The following is a 12,743-nucleotide window of genomic DNA, read 5'->3' as shown; positions in this document are numbered from 1 at the left end:
AGAGGAGTAAAAGAGGAGGTGCAGCAGAAAGGTACGTACCATTTAGAGTGGCCTACCGAATTTGGAAATGGCATTCCATCTCAGTCTCCGTTCTTCGTACAGTATATAGTGTACATATATACTGTATGTGTACTGTCCTATCACGTACCCACGCATGCACACTACATACAACGGTACATATATGCAGGTACCTACAGTATGTACTGGTTGGAATGGCGCTTGTGGCTTCAAATTAGTAAGAATTAATATTAAACGTTCCAATGGCCGGAATGAGCTCCGCATAGGGACGGTTCTGCTCGTGAGGTATTTCGTAATACTAAATTTCTTCCCTATTCACGCAACATGAAGTTATCTCGAGAAGAGCCATCGTGAGATCAATATGAGCTCGATCAATGTTAAGCCGACATCGGCATGTCGACTCCTGCAGCCGAACATGAGGATCTACAGCGTATTTGCATGTACCAGCGCAGGTACGTAGCTAATCAGTGGGGACTCGAAATTGCGTAAGCCGTAATCGGCCATCCACATAAGGGGAAAAGAAAGAAAAAAAAAAAAGAGCAAGCAAAGACTTCACCCTCGCCTCACGTCTGTCCATTGCTACTTCCACTTAATCGGCTTTTTCCCGCTTCGTCTCAGAATCGATCCTTGGACCTCATCTCCCCTCGAGACGTTCCTCATGCCTGTGAACGATCTGGAAAGGGGCCGGGCCCCGGACGCCATAGTCCCGGACACCCCCTCCGGGACCACCCACTCCGATCACCCCACCGATAAGCCCCCCGAGACTCGGGACCCCGTCGGCGCAGCCGTTGAAACCAGCGCAGCCACTCACGGCAAGCCCAGGCGGCGTCCGTGGCTCGCCCGTCTCCGCGACGACATCCACGCCCGCCACACCGACCTCCCCCTCTTCGCCTGCAGCTTCGCCTCGGGCCTCTGCGACAGCATGACCATCAACGCCGCCGGCACCTTTGTGAGCATGCAGACCGGCAACACCGTCTTCCTCGCCCTCGGCAGCGCCGGCCTGCCCCACGGCGAATCCTTCCTCTGGCTCCGCTCCCTGACCTCCATCGCCTCCTTCGCCCTCGGCTGCTTCGTCTTTGGCCAGACCCGCCACTTCCGCCCGCGCCGCAAGGCCACCCTCGCCCTGTCCTTCCTCGTCCAGGCCGCCACCATCTTCGTCGCCGCAGCGCTTGCCCAGTCCGGCGTCGTCTCCGACCTGGCCCGCACTTCCGTTCCCGGTTTCGGTACGGGGGACGACTTTGTCTCCACCAGCGGCCGGATGGTCCTGCTCCCCATCGGCCTGCTCGCCTGGCAGTTTGGTGGCCAGATCGTCACCAGCCGCGTCCTCGGCTACGGTGAGGTTCCCACGTGCGTCCTCACCAGCGTCTACTGCGACCTCTTCTCCGATCCGAACATCCTCGCCCCCGTTCCGCGGAATGTGAAGCGCAACCGTCGCGTCATGGCTATTTGCACTCTCCTCGCTGGCGGTATCTCTGGTGGCTGGCTGCAGAGGAGCTCGGCCGGTATGACTGGCGTTCTCTGGATCGCTGGCTCCATCAAGATTGCCATTGCCTGTGCGTGGGCTCTGTGGCCTAGCGAGGAGGCGAGCGAGAAGACCCAGAGATGACCGTACTCACAAACCACGACTAAAGCTCTTTACCTGTACTTCTTTCCGCCTTCTGCTTCTTCTTCTTCTTCTTCTTCTTCAGCATAGCGTGTGATACCCCCAGAGTCCTGGATTTTACTTGGAAGACGAACGATCACGTGCGGGAAGCATTCTACCTATTTACACTACATAGACGGGCGATATCCTATTTGATAAGACAGTTTCCGAGGACAAGAGTTCACATGACTATGGGAGCAGCTGACTTGGTGTTTCATTGCCGGCTTGTCTGGTTGAACTTGTGCTGGTCCCCCAATGGCTGGTACGCGTAAAAGCACCAGGATGAACCCGTGGAGAGTTTGTGTCACTCAACGTCATGATCTTCGCCGTCCACCAAGATTTACCCTACCGCCACCACAACACCATTCAGTCACGTCTTCACAAAGCCATTGTTACGAAGTAGTGTAAGAGAGGCCATGAACTCGTTTGGCCTCCAACTTGGCTTAAGACCTGACAATTCTGAAACCTTCCCTCCCGAATAAATCGGTTGGTATGTTCCCCTTTTTTACACTATTCCTCGATCTTGGTGCTTTTATTTTTCATTGTTTTCTTTCGTTTAAAAGGAGGACCCTGTCTTCCAGATGACGATATGGTATTGCCTGGGACACGGGTACTCTCACACTTTTATTGGCTCTGCCCATGCCGCAAGTACTCCCTGATTTATGAGCCACGCCCATTTTTGACGTCACATCCCTTAAAGAGCCACGATGATCAACCCCAAAACCTGCTTTGCCCTCTGTCATGACGGTCGCACATCCCATTCAAATTTCGGGCACCTTGTCAAAGTCGTGCATACTGTTTGAGGATTGGATAGACATGGTGTACCAAAATTCGATGATAAATGAGTATATTAGCCAGCCAAGAAATGTCGAAATACAGTCCTCTCGCCGCCCCCTTTCACGATAACCACCCTCTTCGCCTCCTTGTCGACTTCTCTAGTGCTTACTTTTGCAACTGAAAGAAAAATACCCCGACGTTCCTGACACCAAGTCCCGCGACACTAATTCCGTCGTCACCACCAACCAAACAATGCCCTTCTTCTCCGGCCGACCCCGCGAGCCCTCCCCGGCCCGCAACCCGGCCCCACAACAACTTCCGGCCGAAGACCCCACCGCCCACAACCGAAAGACCAACGGAGGTGGTATCTTCCACCGACGGCGTTCCCCCAGCTCACCACCCAACGCTCCCGTCGAACCAGCCCACAACGGCACCACGTCCCGAAGAAACGGCACAGGCCTCTTCCGCCGCCACCGCGACTCCCCTCCTACACACAACCCCACCGGACCAACCCATTCCGCCTCCTCCCTGTCGTCGAGCGGCTCCGATCGGCCCCGCCGCAAGGGTACCCTCCTCTCTAAGCTGGGCCGCGGCCGCGACGAATCGGATCTGGACCCTTCCATCCTCGCGGCCCGCGAGCGCGTCATGGCCGCCGAGGCCGCGGAACAGGACGCCGACCGCGCCCGGACCGCCGCGCGAGAGAGTGTCGCCGCTGCCCGCGAGGAGGTGAGGCGTCTCGAGGCCGAGGCCAAGGAGGATGCGCGCCGCGCCAAGGTCAAGTCGTTTCACGCCAAGGAGGTATCTAAGAGGGGGAAGGCTTTGGGTCGTAAGTGCCCTTTCGTTATGCCCTTTCTTTATTCCTTCTTTATCATTCTTTTCTCCTTTTTCTCCTTTTGTTCTTATGGAGTCGTTTGGCTGACGACACAATGGATGCTCAGGCATTGGATGAGTCGTTGGCTACAGTGTCGCAGTCTCATGTCCGCGCTTAACTTGTCTGTTCTTTTGCTTCTGTCTGATATCCGCTTCCGATTTTCGAGATGATGCAGCGAGTTTTGTGTTGGTCTGCCTCGTCTTTCTGTCCTTACTGTTTAGCCCGCATAGCGACATCATCACCATAAAGACACTCTAATACATGGCTCTGCCCGGAGAGGTCGAAAAAAGACTGAACGGCCCGGTATGGGATTCGAGAACACGGGCCGAAATCAAGGCTGGAGAATAAACTTGGTTACTGTTCAGAGAATTCCAATAAAGATTTTCGCTCTTCGCTCTCCCATTTTTCCTCTTTGCCTTCCCAAGGTATAGGAATGGGCGCCCGAACAAAAGAGACTGAATGCTATTTCTACAATATGTACAATTCCCAAGTCTGGCAACTCGTCAAGGAGGAAGGGAAGACGAGGCCACAAGTAAAGGGGCGAAGCCCCGAATGACAAGAAGAAAAGAAATGTTCGTAAAGTCTGAGAATGTGAAGCGCAAGGGAGGTCGAGGCCGTATTCGAGCATTCCGGGTGTGGGTGACGTGGCTGGTTGGAAAATAGAAAGAAAGAAGACGATGACGAACGACCAAATCCAACTGAACCCCGACGCCTTCGTGTGGTTGTCAACAAAACACGACACAAATCATAGGGGATGATGAATTCCCCGGCCCATTTCCCCTTGTTGAGGGACATGACGTGGATAATTGTTCCGCGCCGCCCTCCTGTCCAAATTCGTCGGTGCTTCGTGCTGTTTTATTCTGTATGGTCTCGTCGATTTCAGGCGATCGCACAAACAATCGACGTAGCTTTACTGTCGACAGCGCACGCAGGTTAGAAGGCGGTGATTTCGCTGCGAAGCCTAGAATGGAAAACCTCACCCGCGAGTTCCTGTACCGTCCGTGTTACATGGTGCTACATGATAACGCATTTCGAGTTTTCGTCGTCCTTCTTGACGCTGAGGGCGACACGGGCCGCCTCGGTAAACGCCTCGTTGACGCCGCGGTTCTTCATTGCGGAGCATTCGAGATAGCGGGCGGCGTTGATGCGGTGCGCGACGGCGATGCCCTGGTCGTAGTTGATGAGGTTTCCCTTCTCGGCGCGTTGCTCTGGCTGGCCGTCGGTGCCTTCGTTTTCGTCGTCGTTGTCTTCGCGCAGGTCGCACTTTAGGGCGACCAGGACCAGCTTGACCCCGGGGCAGTTGTCCGCAATCTCCCCCACCCACTTGCTTTCGACGTTCTCGAGCGAGTCCTTGCTGTCTACGCTGTAGCAGAGCATGATCAAATCGGTGTCGTCTACGACATGTTAGCTATGTTACCCCGGGAGGAAGACAACCGACTCGGAAAATGCCTAGCAGCTGGGGTAGAGGTGGCGCACCATAAGATAAGCTACGCAGGCGATCGAATTCTTCTTGGCCGGCGGTATCCCATAGGGACAGCTCGATATGCACGTTGTCGACGAAGATGTCTACCGGGAAAAGAGAGCGAAGCCAGGGTCAGCGTTCATTGTTCCTTTGTCAATGGTGTGTCGGGGTTTGGTTGTCGGTGGTGGCATCGTCTCGGTGTGTGGGAGTGGCAGAAGACACGGATGGCATTGCGCAATGTTGGTCGGCAGGGACATACCATGGACGTAATTCTCGAAGACGGTAGGCTCGTACACTGTCGGGAAGTATCTGGATTGGAGGTTAACGAATTGAATCGGTAGGGTGGTGCAGTTGTCGCAAGACGGTACCCTCTAGTGAACACGTTAAGGAGCGAAGTCTTGCCGCAAGCGCCGTCGCCTCTGCGCGAGAAGATGAATTGATTAGCCAAACCGGGATGCTAGAAGAATCGAGACACCGTTCGGAACGGACGGAACGCGGAGGTTTCTCTTACAATAGCACGAGTTTGCGCTGAACAGTCTTTGATCCTCCGCAAATCGGCATGTTGACGTCGCAAAGGGGTGTCGTGAGGGAAGAAAGCAGTCGGCGCCAGGGGTGTCGTGGACCGAGAACGACAAAAAAGGTGGACGCAAGTTGGCGGACGAAAGCTGGGGGATAACAGCGGGATATCAGGGCCGATTGACAATGGGAGGAACGTGGCGTAGGTCGAGTTGGTCGTCGAGGTTGGCAGTGGACAGCGGCAGATGAAGCGTCGCCTTGACAAGGGACAGCAAGTGATGGATGGTACTGTACGTGAGCTGGGGCAGTTCGAGAAGTCGCAAGTTTGGGAGTCGAATCAGGGGGGTTCGGACGGAGACCAAGAAGAACGAGGAACAGGGAAAAGCTATGAGTGGCTGCAGATGGGGGGGCGTGGGAGGCTCGGCAAATGGTATAAAAGGGTACGACGTTGCGCTGCGTGCGGGAACTATTCGTAATTTGAAATGAGGAATGTAATTGTAATGGTAATGTATGTAGCTGCAATGCAGGTGGCTTGTTAAAGTCACCTATTCGGCAAGTTGGCAGCCAAATTGACTTGCTTAAGAGAACTGGCGAGGCTTTTGATGCAGAGAAGTGCAGTTGATGATGATGAACGAGAGGGGAGAAGAGATGATGGCCTTGGAGCAGGTGAAAGAGACGGAGAGAGGAGGCACGGCACAGCGGCGAGGACTTGGCCGAGTACCTGAGCCATCGGTACGTACAGTCATGAAGCAAAAGTTACGATAAATTCTCAACAATCTCACTATACGTCTTGGAGGCTACACATATTCGGAACTTTTGTGGATCCACTGTGTGTGGGTACTTGGTCCGAGCGTATCTCTATCAACAAAGCCAACCTTATGTGGTTGCATCTTCAGACCCACAAGTACCTCCATAAGGTACCGTATGTAAACCTCCATTATCGGAGCTCCCAATATCGTGAGCGATATGAGTACTAGACACTACAACACAGATCGATTACATGAGGTTGATGTCTTTGCTTCGTCAGGACGAACCGAGGAAGACATGTAGACTTCCACATAACCACCGAGAGGGATCTGCCACTTGATGTTTAACAACCATGACAGGGGTAGGTATTCCAGGTCAAGACGGCCCAAACAACGTTGCGCGAATGAGGTGAGGCTGTCGTCGAATGGGTAGTTAGTCGACCAACAAGGCGATGTATTAGGTATTATTTTACGGGGACCTGGGAAGACGTCAAATGCCTCTGTTTCGCTTTAATTACACCTTGGTAGGTAAGGTCCTCCATGTGCGGCCGAACCAGCAGCCAGATGTATTCGCCGCAGTGTTGTATCTGTGCCGTCCTCGCATTCCGACTATGAGACATAGTGGCTCGTATAGATGACGAGTCGTTATTTCGGTCCTCCAGCATATATATCGACAAGACAAGACTGATTAGACTAGGTAGGTAGGGGTGAAATAAGGAATCGGGACATGTTATCCCCCGAAGCATGTGATAGGGGTGACACGCTGTCTCTCATCACATCGGAAGACAGACGACCGTTGCCAGGGTAAACGTACCCTTGATACCAGCGTCTTGCCCAGGTAGCAGCATGTGGACGGCTGACGCCAAGGCAGGGAAACGCAAACCGTCCAAAGACCCGCCCCCCTAATCGTCATCGCGTTGATAGCCCTGCCGCCCGCGTCCAATTCTCTCCGCCAAGCCCATCTCGCCAGCCTTGCGATGTAGTTTGTTGGTAAACTCCCGATCCCCACCGTACTTGGCCGCTCGCCTCCGCGCCTCGTCGTCCGCCTCCCGGGCGGCCCTCTCCTGCTCCTCCAGCGCCGCCAGCCGTTTCTCGCGGACGCTATCGAGCTCCGTCGCCGCCGACTGCATGGCCGCCAGCTTGCGCGCCTTTTCTTCCGCATCGTCCGCCTTGCTCGACGAGCTTTCGCCGTTCCTGTGCCCGTTCCTGTACCCGCCATTCCGCCCTTCGCTGCTGTCGGCGAAACGGCTGCCGTTGTTGTTCCCGCGCCCGCGGAACCTCGCGTCTCGGCCGTCTTCCCGATCGTCGACGTGGCGAGAACGTCGTGACTCGGGCGACCTGTCCCTTACACTTTGTCGATTCAGCCTGTCATCCTCCTTCTCCTCCCCAGGACTGTGTCGCCTGCCGTCTCGGCCGTCGTACCGTCGTCCGCTGCGCCTCTCGTACCGGTCGTCTTCTCTGGAGTAGTCATCGCGCCGCGACCGAGGTGATCTGGACCGCCTCTCGCGCCGGCGGTCCACTGTATCGTCGTCTCCTTCCGAGTCGTATCGTCTGCTGCGCCTGGGGGATTCCCTCCGCCTCCTTCTCTTATCTCCATCTCGCTCCCCGTCGGAGTAGTCTCTGCGCCGCCGTGGACTCCGCGATCTCGACCGTGACCGTCGACTCCGCCTGCGGTGCCGGTCGTCGCCCGAGTCGTCCTCGTCATGCCGGTGCCGCCGCTTCCTCCTCCGCTCGTCGTCGCGCCGCCTGGATTTGTCTTTTGGCTTCTCGCCCTCGATCCCCATAGAGGCTAGAAGTTGTCGTCGTTTGATGGGATCGTTCATCATGGCTTCGTAAGCGGCCTGCTCCTGCTTTTTGATGGCGAGCAAAGGGTCCTCGCGAATCTTGGCGGCCGTGTCCCTGGCTGTGTTCGCCGTCTGGAGCGCCATGAAGCTCTCTTGACTGGCCTGCTTTTCGAGTTTCTTGTGCTCGTTCCCCTTGATCAGGTTGTCGATGCGCCGCTTGCCCAGGAGGTAGCCCTCCATCTCCTCCGTGGTCCCTGTCTGCCCGTCGGTAGGGCCATTGTATAGGAAATCGACGCGATCGACTCGTTTGCTATGACCAGCGGCTTCGAGCTGTCTCTGGATTTCTTCGCGGGCCCGCTCTTCCTTGAGTTCATTGATGCGTTGCTGTGTCTTCTTGCGTTCCTCGAGCGCCTTCTTCTCTTCCTCCCAAACCCTGGCCTGGTTCTTCAGCAGACCCGGGTGGAAGCTTTTTTTCAAGTTCAAATCTCCGCCCATGGTTCCGGTCGATCTATGTTGGGAGATACGGAGAATCGACTGCGATGGATGAGTGGATTATGTGTCGATTTCGGAGAAGGATGATGATGGGTGGCGATGAGGAACCAAGAACCAAGGTCAATAGGCACTGACCGGGTTCGCTGACTAAGGCAGCAGCTTGGCCTTGTGAAAAGTGGGATAACGTTTCTTGCCTTGACATGTGGGGCGGGTTTCAACCAATAGATAGGCTATACTAAGGCAGGCACGGTACACTGAACATGTACCTCTGATTTCCCGTGCCCCTCGTGGATCGCCTTCCACAGCTCCCAGCTTCCCTTGTTCATCATCAATCCTCAATCCTTCAACCTCGCCGCGCATACTCTCACCTATTGTCGTCCACAACCTTCGCTTCACTGGCTGCACAGCTTTTCGTACAGGATACGCTTTACTAGAGAATATCTCCTGTAGCTCGGGTCATCCCAGGACTCTCTGACAGGTCCTGCCTTGTCGACATTGATACACCATAATACACCATAGCCTCTGACGAGCCCTGAATCGCCATGTCGGACGACGATTTCATGCAAGATTCGGGAGATGAGCAGTACGTCAGCTATTTCCTCAAGCTAGTGGCATTGGCACCTGAATGGAACGGCTGACGACCGTAACAGGTATGATTTCGAGTATGAGGACGACGACGATGACGATACCGGCGATGTCGATGTCGAGAACAAGTATTACAACGCGAAACAGCTGAAGCTTACCGACCCGGAAGATGCCATTGCCGAATTCCTCGGAGTCCCTGCTTTGGAACAGGAAAAGGGTGAATGGGGGTTCAGAGGCTTAAAGCAGGCAATCAAGCTAGAGTTCAAGCTCGGCCAGTATGACAAGGTATTCCAACACCCTACCCTTCTCTCTCTCTCTCTCTCTCTCTCTTTCCCCCCTTTTTTTTCTTCTGGTCAACCCTTGCTGACTTGACCCCCATGTCAGGCTGCCGAGCATTATGCCGAACTTCTCACATACGTCAAGTCCGCCGTGACAAGAAACTACTCGGAAAAATCCATCAACAACCTACTCGACCACGTCGAGAAAGGCTCCGATTCGCCCCAGTCGTCCAGATGTGTCGAAAAATTCTACTCGCTCACCCTCCAGAGCTTCCAGAGCACTAATAACGAGAGGCTCTGGCTCAAGACCAACATCAAGCTGGCCAAACTACTCCTCGACCGCAAGGAATACCCCGCGCTGTCCAAGAAACTTCGAGAGCTCCAGCGAGCCTGCCAGCGCGAAGACGGCACCGACGACCCCAGCAAGGGCACCTACTCGCTCGAGATTTACGCCCTCGAGATCCAGATGCACGCCGAGATGAAGAACAACAAGCAACTCAAACGCCTGTACCAGCGCGCCCTTCGCGTCAAGTCGGCCGTCCCGCACCCCAAGATCATGGGCATCATCCGAGAGTGCGGCGGCAAGATGCACATGAGCGAGGAAAACTGGGCCGACGCCTACCAAGACTTCTTCGAGTCTTTCCACAACTACGACGAGGCCGGCTCCCTCCAGCGCATCCAGGTCCTCAAGTACCTCCTCCTCACCGTCATGCTCATGCGGTCCGACATCAACCCCTTCGAGTCCCAGGAGACCAAGCCCTACAAGAGCGACCCCCGCATCGCCGCCATGACCGAGCTCGTCGACGCCTACCAACGCGACGACGTCCACGCTTACCAGACCGTCCTGCAGAACAACCAGGACATACTCGCCGACCCGTTCATCGCCGAGAACATCGACGAGGTGACCCGCAACATGCGCACCAAGGGCATCGTCAAGCTCATCGCCCCGTATACCCGCATGAACCTCGCCTGGATCGGCACGCAGCTCCACATCTCCGAGGCCGAGGTCCGCGACATCCTCAGCTTCCTCATCGTCGACGGGCGAATCCGCGGCACCATCGACGAGCAGCAGGGCACCCTCGAGATTCTGCAGGATCCCGACGCCCACCGCATCCGCGCCATGGCACAGCTCTCCGAGGCCGTCTCCGACATTTACCAGGCCATCTTCAAGGAAGGCGAGGGCTTCCGTTCCTCGGCGGGTGAATTCGTCACGGACGAGCACGGCATGGATATATACGTGGGTGCCCTTCCCAGGCCCACGCGGGGCGGTTTCGGTCGGGGCGGAAGGCACGGTCGAGGGGCCGGGACGGCGCCCGCGTAGGACAGGATGACTCCCGGTTAATTCCGTAGCACGGCTGAGCTGGCGGATGCTCACTGAGAAGGGGGAAAAAAGAAAGACCCTCGCGATGATGTCACTGCTGTAACTGCGCCGCTACACGAATGAGACACGAAGACATGACATGAACTAGCTTTTCCCGGAGAGAAGGAAAGACAAAATTCAACCACTAAACCAGAAATCATTGGCTCGGGGATAGAGGTGGTGATGATCCCGGATGGCCCAACGTTACGCCGGACTTGATGGAACATCCCGCGTCGGGTTCCCGCGGCGCAGCAGTGGCTTGCCGTTGCATGCGGCTCTCTTCTGACAACGCAGCCCGGATACCCAAGTCCGAGTCTTGCGCGACAACGACGGGATGGAGCGTGGGGGGACAGTGAAACGGCGAACAGCCACTTCCGCCCTCGGCGCCAGTCTGTTCACAGCAGAGGGGAGAGTCGTCCGGGGGTGGAGAAAGGAAGATGCCGGATGAACACGAGGAGAGAGGCCTCGCGCGCCACATGGATCAGCTTCATAGACGCGGACGCGGAACAGACAGTTGTTATGGATCATCATCACTATGTATCGGGACCATCCGCCATGGGACGGGTGATGCCGTTTTCAAGTCAAAATGACAGAATCGAAAACAGGGTCGTCTTATGCGTGCTTCCGAGAGTGAGATTGACCTTGTCATGTTCAAGTTCACCTTGCATGTCGCCGTCCGCCGCCCTTACTTCCCCCATCCAACCCAAGCAAGATAAATGAAATCCCGAAGCGCAGCCCCTTCCGGTCCGATCTCTCGTACGGCTAGGGGATGGGTAGCTGCCTCGTCGGAATTTGCCGCACGTCGCACTCGGGGCCACAGAGATGCAGAACGACGACGGACAAAAGAGAAATGTCTATATGTATGACATGACTGGAAAGAGCAAAAGAAAAGAAAGGACCCAGAGAGATCTTTCCCGAAACGACGAGTCATGTCGTACGCACCTTATTCCACTATCCTTCTCGTGTTCTGTGCCCAATGTATATCTGGTCGGACATGATCAGTTGGGCTCGCACATCCTGTCAGACTATGATGTCGTGGAAGAGCAGTTGACGTTGAGAAGCCCATAACACGGGCATTGGCCGAATAGATCAGCGTCTATAAGGGAGGGAAACTAAAGACACATAGAGCGTAAGCATAAGAGGACTATCTGCGCCTCTGCAGACACTTCCAGCCTGGTATTTGTCCCCCAAGCCCGCTTCTGCCACCCACTGCCGTGAAACCCAGCCATCGCGATCCATGACAGCCAAGGCCGGAACCATCAGAAGGAAACTTCCGCCGAACCAACCCATTAGACTTACACCACTCCCAAGAGGATTCTTCCAGTCTCGTGCGAGGTGCATATCCGTAGAGACGCAGGAGAACATGGCCGACAAGTAGGGAAGAGTACTCAGTAGGGAAGGGTCACAAGCAGACACGGGAACGTTCTGGACTGTAGAACTGTAGAACCATCCGTTCCCGCCAACTGCTTGTCTCCGACAATGTCATGTAAAGCGTTATACACACCGGGACCGTGAACCATGGGAGACACCACGACGTGGCAGCGAAGCAAGGTAAAGGGGGCCCTAGAAGTTAGAGGAAGAAAAAGAAAAATCATACTGCAGTCTTCTCTGGTCCTCTCTCCGATTCAGGAGTCGCAGAGAATCAAGGAGCGGCATTAGAAACCGCAGTGTCAGCCAATGGAGAACCAGACGATGCAACTACCCGGCTTGGGACCCGACCTCGCAACCAGGCAATGGAAATGCTCAAGTAAGGAGAAACAAACCCACATGAGCCACACTTCTTCCAACCTAGATCCAATCTTTGTTTTAGTCAGACACCAAAGCAATGTATGATACGTGTCATAAACATGTTGCGCATCCGAGGTGGAACGCTGTTTATCTCGGACATGGTTGAGGAAGGGGAAAAAGCGGACTGCCAGAGACATCCTTGCTACGTAGTCGTAATGGAAACCCAAGAGGAACTTTTCCGAGGCGATAGGTCGAGGATGGAACGACCAGGCCACTTGGCTGAACCGAGGCATCTTGGTAATCGAGCAGTCTCCGTATAGCGACCAGCCGTGGCACGTTGGTGGCTAGGCTGTTCACCAGAGACGGAAGGTCGGACTGTAATCAGGACGTCGAGGACGGGTCGAAGATCCTTCCAGTGCAGGGTGGCAGCAGCGTATACGTTGTAGACATATCTCCGCCGTGAATGGTCTGCAACCTACGCAAA

General features: G+C 55.2%; 8 protein-coding genes across 8 annotated transcripts; 4 read left to right on the top strand and 4 right to left on the bottom strand.

The window, feature by feature from the left end:
- Positions 1-379: 379 nt before the first annotated feature.
- On the top strand, positions 380-1,856 carry ACRALDRAFT_1075971 (uncharacterized protein; the record flags this gene model as incomplete). The annotated part of the gene is made up of 2 exons (XM_071018453.1): positions 380-465; positions 817-1,856. The coding sequence occupies 2 exons, from the start codon at positions 380-382 to the stop codon at positions 1,622-1,624; spliced, it is 894 nt and encodes a 297-aa protein (XP_070873114.1). The 3' UTR covers positions 1,625-1,856.
- ACRALDRAFT_209542 (uncharacterized protein) lies at positions 1,842-2,337 on the bottom strand (the record flags this gene model as incomplete). The annotated part of the gene is made up of 6 exons (XM_071022721.1): positions 1,842-1,861; positions 1,900-2,005; positions 2,043-2,097; positions 2,172-2,189; positions 2,247-2,259; positions 2,283-2,337. 6 exons carry the CDS (start codon positions 2,335-2,337, stop codon positions 1,842-1,844), a joined length of 267 nt encoding a protein of 88 aa, XP_070873113.1.
- A 352-nt stretch (positions 2,338-2,689) lies between these two features.
- ACRALDRAFT_1069978 (uncharacterized protein) lies at positions 2,690-3,555 on the top strand (the record flags this gene model as incomplete). The annotated part of the gene is made up of 2 exons (XM_071017720.1): positions 2,690-3,263; positions 3,530-3,555. 2 exons carry the CDS (start codon positions 2,690-2,692, stop codon positions 3,553-3,555), a joined length of 600 nt encoding a protein of 199 aa, XP_070873112.1.
- Positions 3,556-3,660: 105 nt separating this feature from the next.
- On the bottom strand, positions 3,661-5,896 carry ACRALDRAFT_1063038 (uncharacterized protein). The gene is made up of 6 exons (XM_071016714.1): positions 5,282-5,896; positions 5,139-5,189; positions 5,030-5,079; positions 4,785-4,874; positions 4,289-4,702; positions 3,661-4,221 (listed from the first exon to the last, which is right to left on the bottom strand). Exons 1-5 carry the CDS (start codon positions 5,329-5,331, stop codon positions 4,323-4,325), a joined length of 621 nt encoding a protein of 206 aa, XP_070873111.1. The 5' UTR covers positions 5,332-5,896; the 3' UTR covers positions 3,661-4,221; positions 4,289-4,322.
- Positions 5,897-6,518: 622 nt separating this feature from the next.
- On the bottom strand, positions 6,519-8,393 carry ACRALDRAFT_2124786 (uncharacterized protein). Its single transcript, XM_071023886.1, has one exon. The coding sequence runs from the start codon at positions 8,309-8,311 to the stop codon at positions 6,935-6,937; it is 1,377 nt and encodes a 458-aa protein (XP_070873110.1). The 5' UTR covers positions 8,312-8,393; the 3' UTR covers positions 6,519-6,934.
- A 457-nt stretch (positions 8,394-8,850) lies between these two features.
- On the top strand, positions 8,851-10,366 carry ACRALDRAFT_1014038 (uncharacterized protein; the record flags this gene model as incomplete). The annotated part of the gene is made up of 3 exons (XM_071014726.1): positions 8,851-8,891; positions 8,959-9,178; positions 9,278-10,366. Coding segments are annotated over 3 exons (1,350 nt in total), but the record flags the coding sequence as incomplete, so codon positions are not given.
- A 358-nt stretch (positions 10,367-10,724) lies between these two features.
- ACRALDRAFT_2020953 (uncharacterized protein) lies at positions 10,725-11,247 on the top strand (the record flags this gene model as incomplete). The annotated part of the gene is made up of 4 exons (XM_071020040.1): positions 10,725-10,795; positions 10,826-10,954; positions 10,987-11,095; positions 11,137-11,247. 4 exons carry the CDS (start codon positions 10,725-10,727, stop codon positions 11,245-11,247), a joined length of 420 nt encoding a protein of 139 aa, XP_070873108.1.
- A 46-nt stretch (positions 11,248-11,293) lies between these two features.
- On the bottom strand, positions 11,294-12,709 carry ACRALDRAFT_209537 (uncharacterized protein; the record flags this gene model as incomplete). Its single annotated transcript, XM_071022720.1, has 10 exons — positions 11,294-11,385; positions 11,484-11,515; positions 11,546-11,556; positions 11,654-11,997; positions 12,036-12,094; positions 12,129-12,229; positions 12,295-12,319; positions 12,350-12,556; positions 12,600-12,608; positions 12,648-12,709. The coding sequence occupies 10 exons, from the start codon at positions 12,707-12,709 to the stop codon at positions 11,294-11,296; spliced, it is 942 nt and encodes a 313-aa protein (XP_070873107.1).
- Positions 12,710-12,743: the final 34 nt, after the last annotated feature.

Source organism: Sodiomyces alcalophilus, assembly GCF_042370955.1.
Source record: "Sodiomyces alcalophilus JCM 7366 unplaced genomic scaffold ACRALscaffold_6, whole genome shotgun sequence".
Classification (NCBI taxonomy): Eukaryota; Fungi; Ascomycota; class Sordariomycetes; order Glomerellales; family Plectosphaerellaceae; genus Sodiomyces; species Sodiomyces alcalophilus.
Note: the sequence above shows the minus strand (reverse complement) of the source record. Positions and strands in the feature narration are given on the sequence as shown.

Bases quoted from the DNA above. Each gene is read 5' to 3' on its own strand.
- ACRALDRAFT_1063038 (XM_071016714.1), bottom strand. From the start codon at position 5,331: ATGCCGATTTGCGGAGGATCAAAGACTGTTCAGCGCAAACTCGTGCTA. The intron at 5,190-5,281 runs GTAAGAGAAACC...CTTCTCGCGCAG, and splicing joins CAGCGCAAACTCGTGCTATT to AGGCGACGGCGCTTGCGGCA. The intron at 5,080-5,138 runs GTACCGTCTTGC...CCTCCAATCCAG, and splicing joins CTTAACGTGTTCACTAGAGG to ATACTTCCCGACAGTGTACG.
- ACRALDRAFT_2124786 (XM_071023886.1), bottom strand. From the start codon at position 8,311: ATGGGCGGAGATTTGAACTTGAAAAAAAGCTTCCACCCGGGTCTGCTG.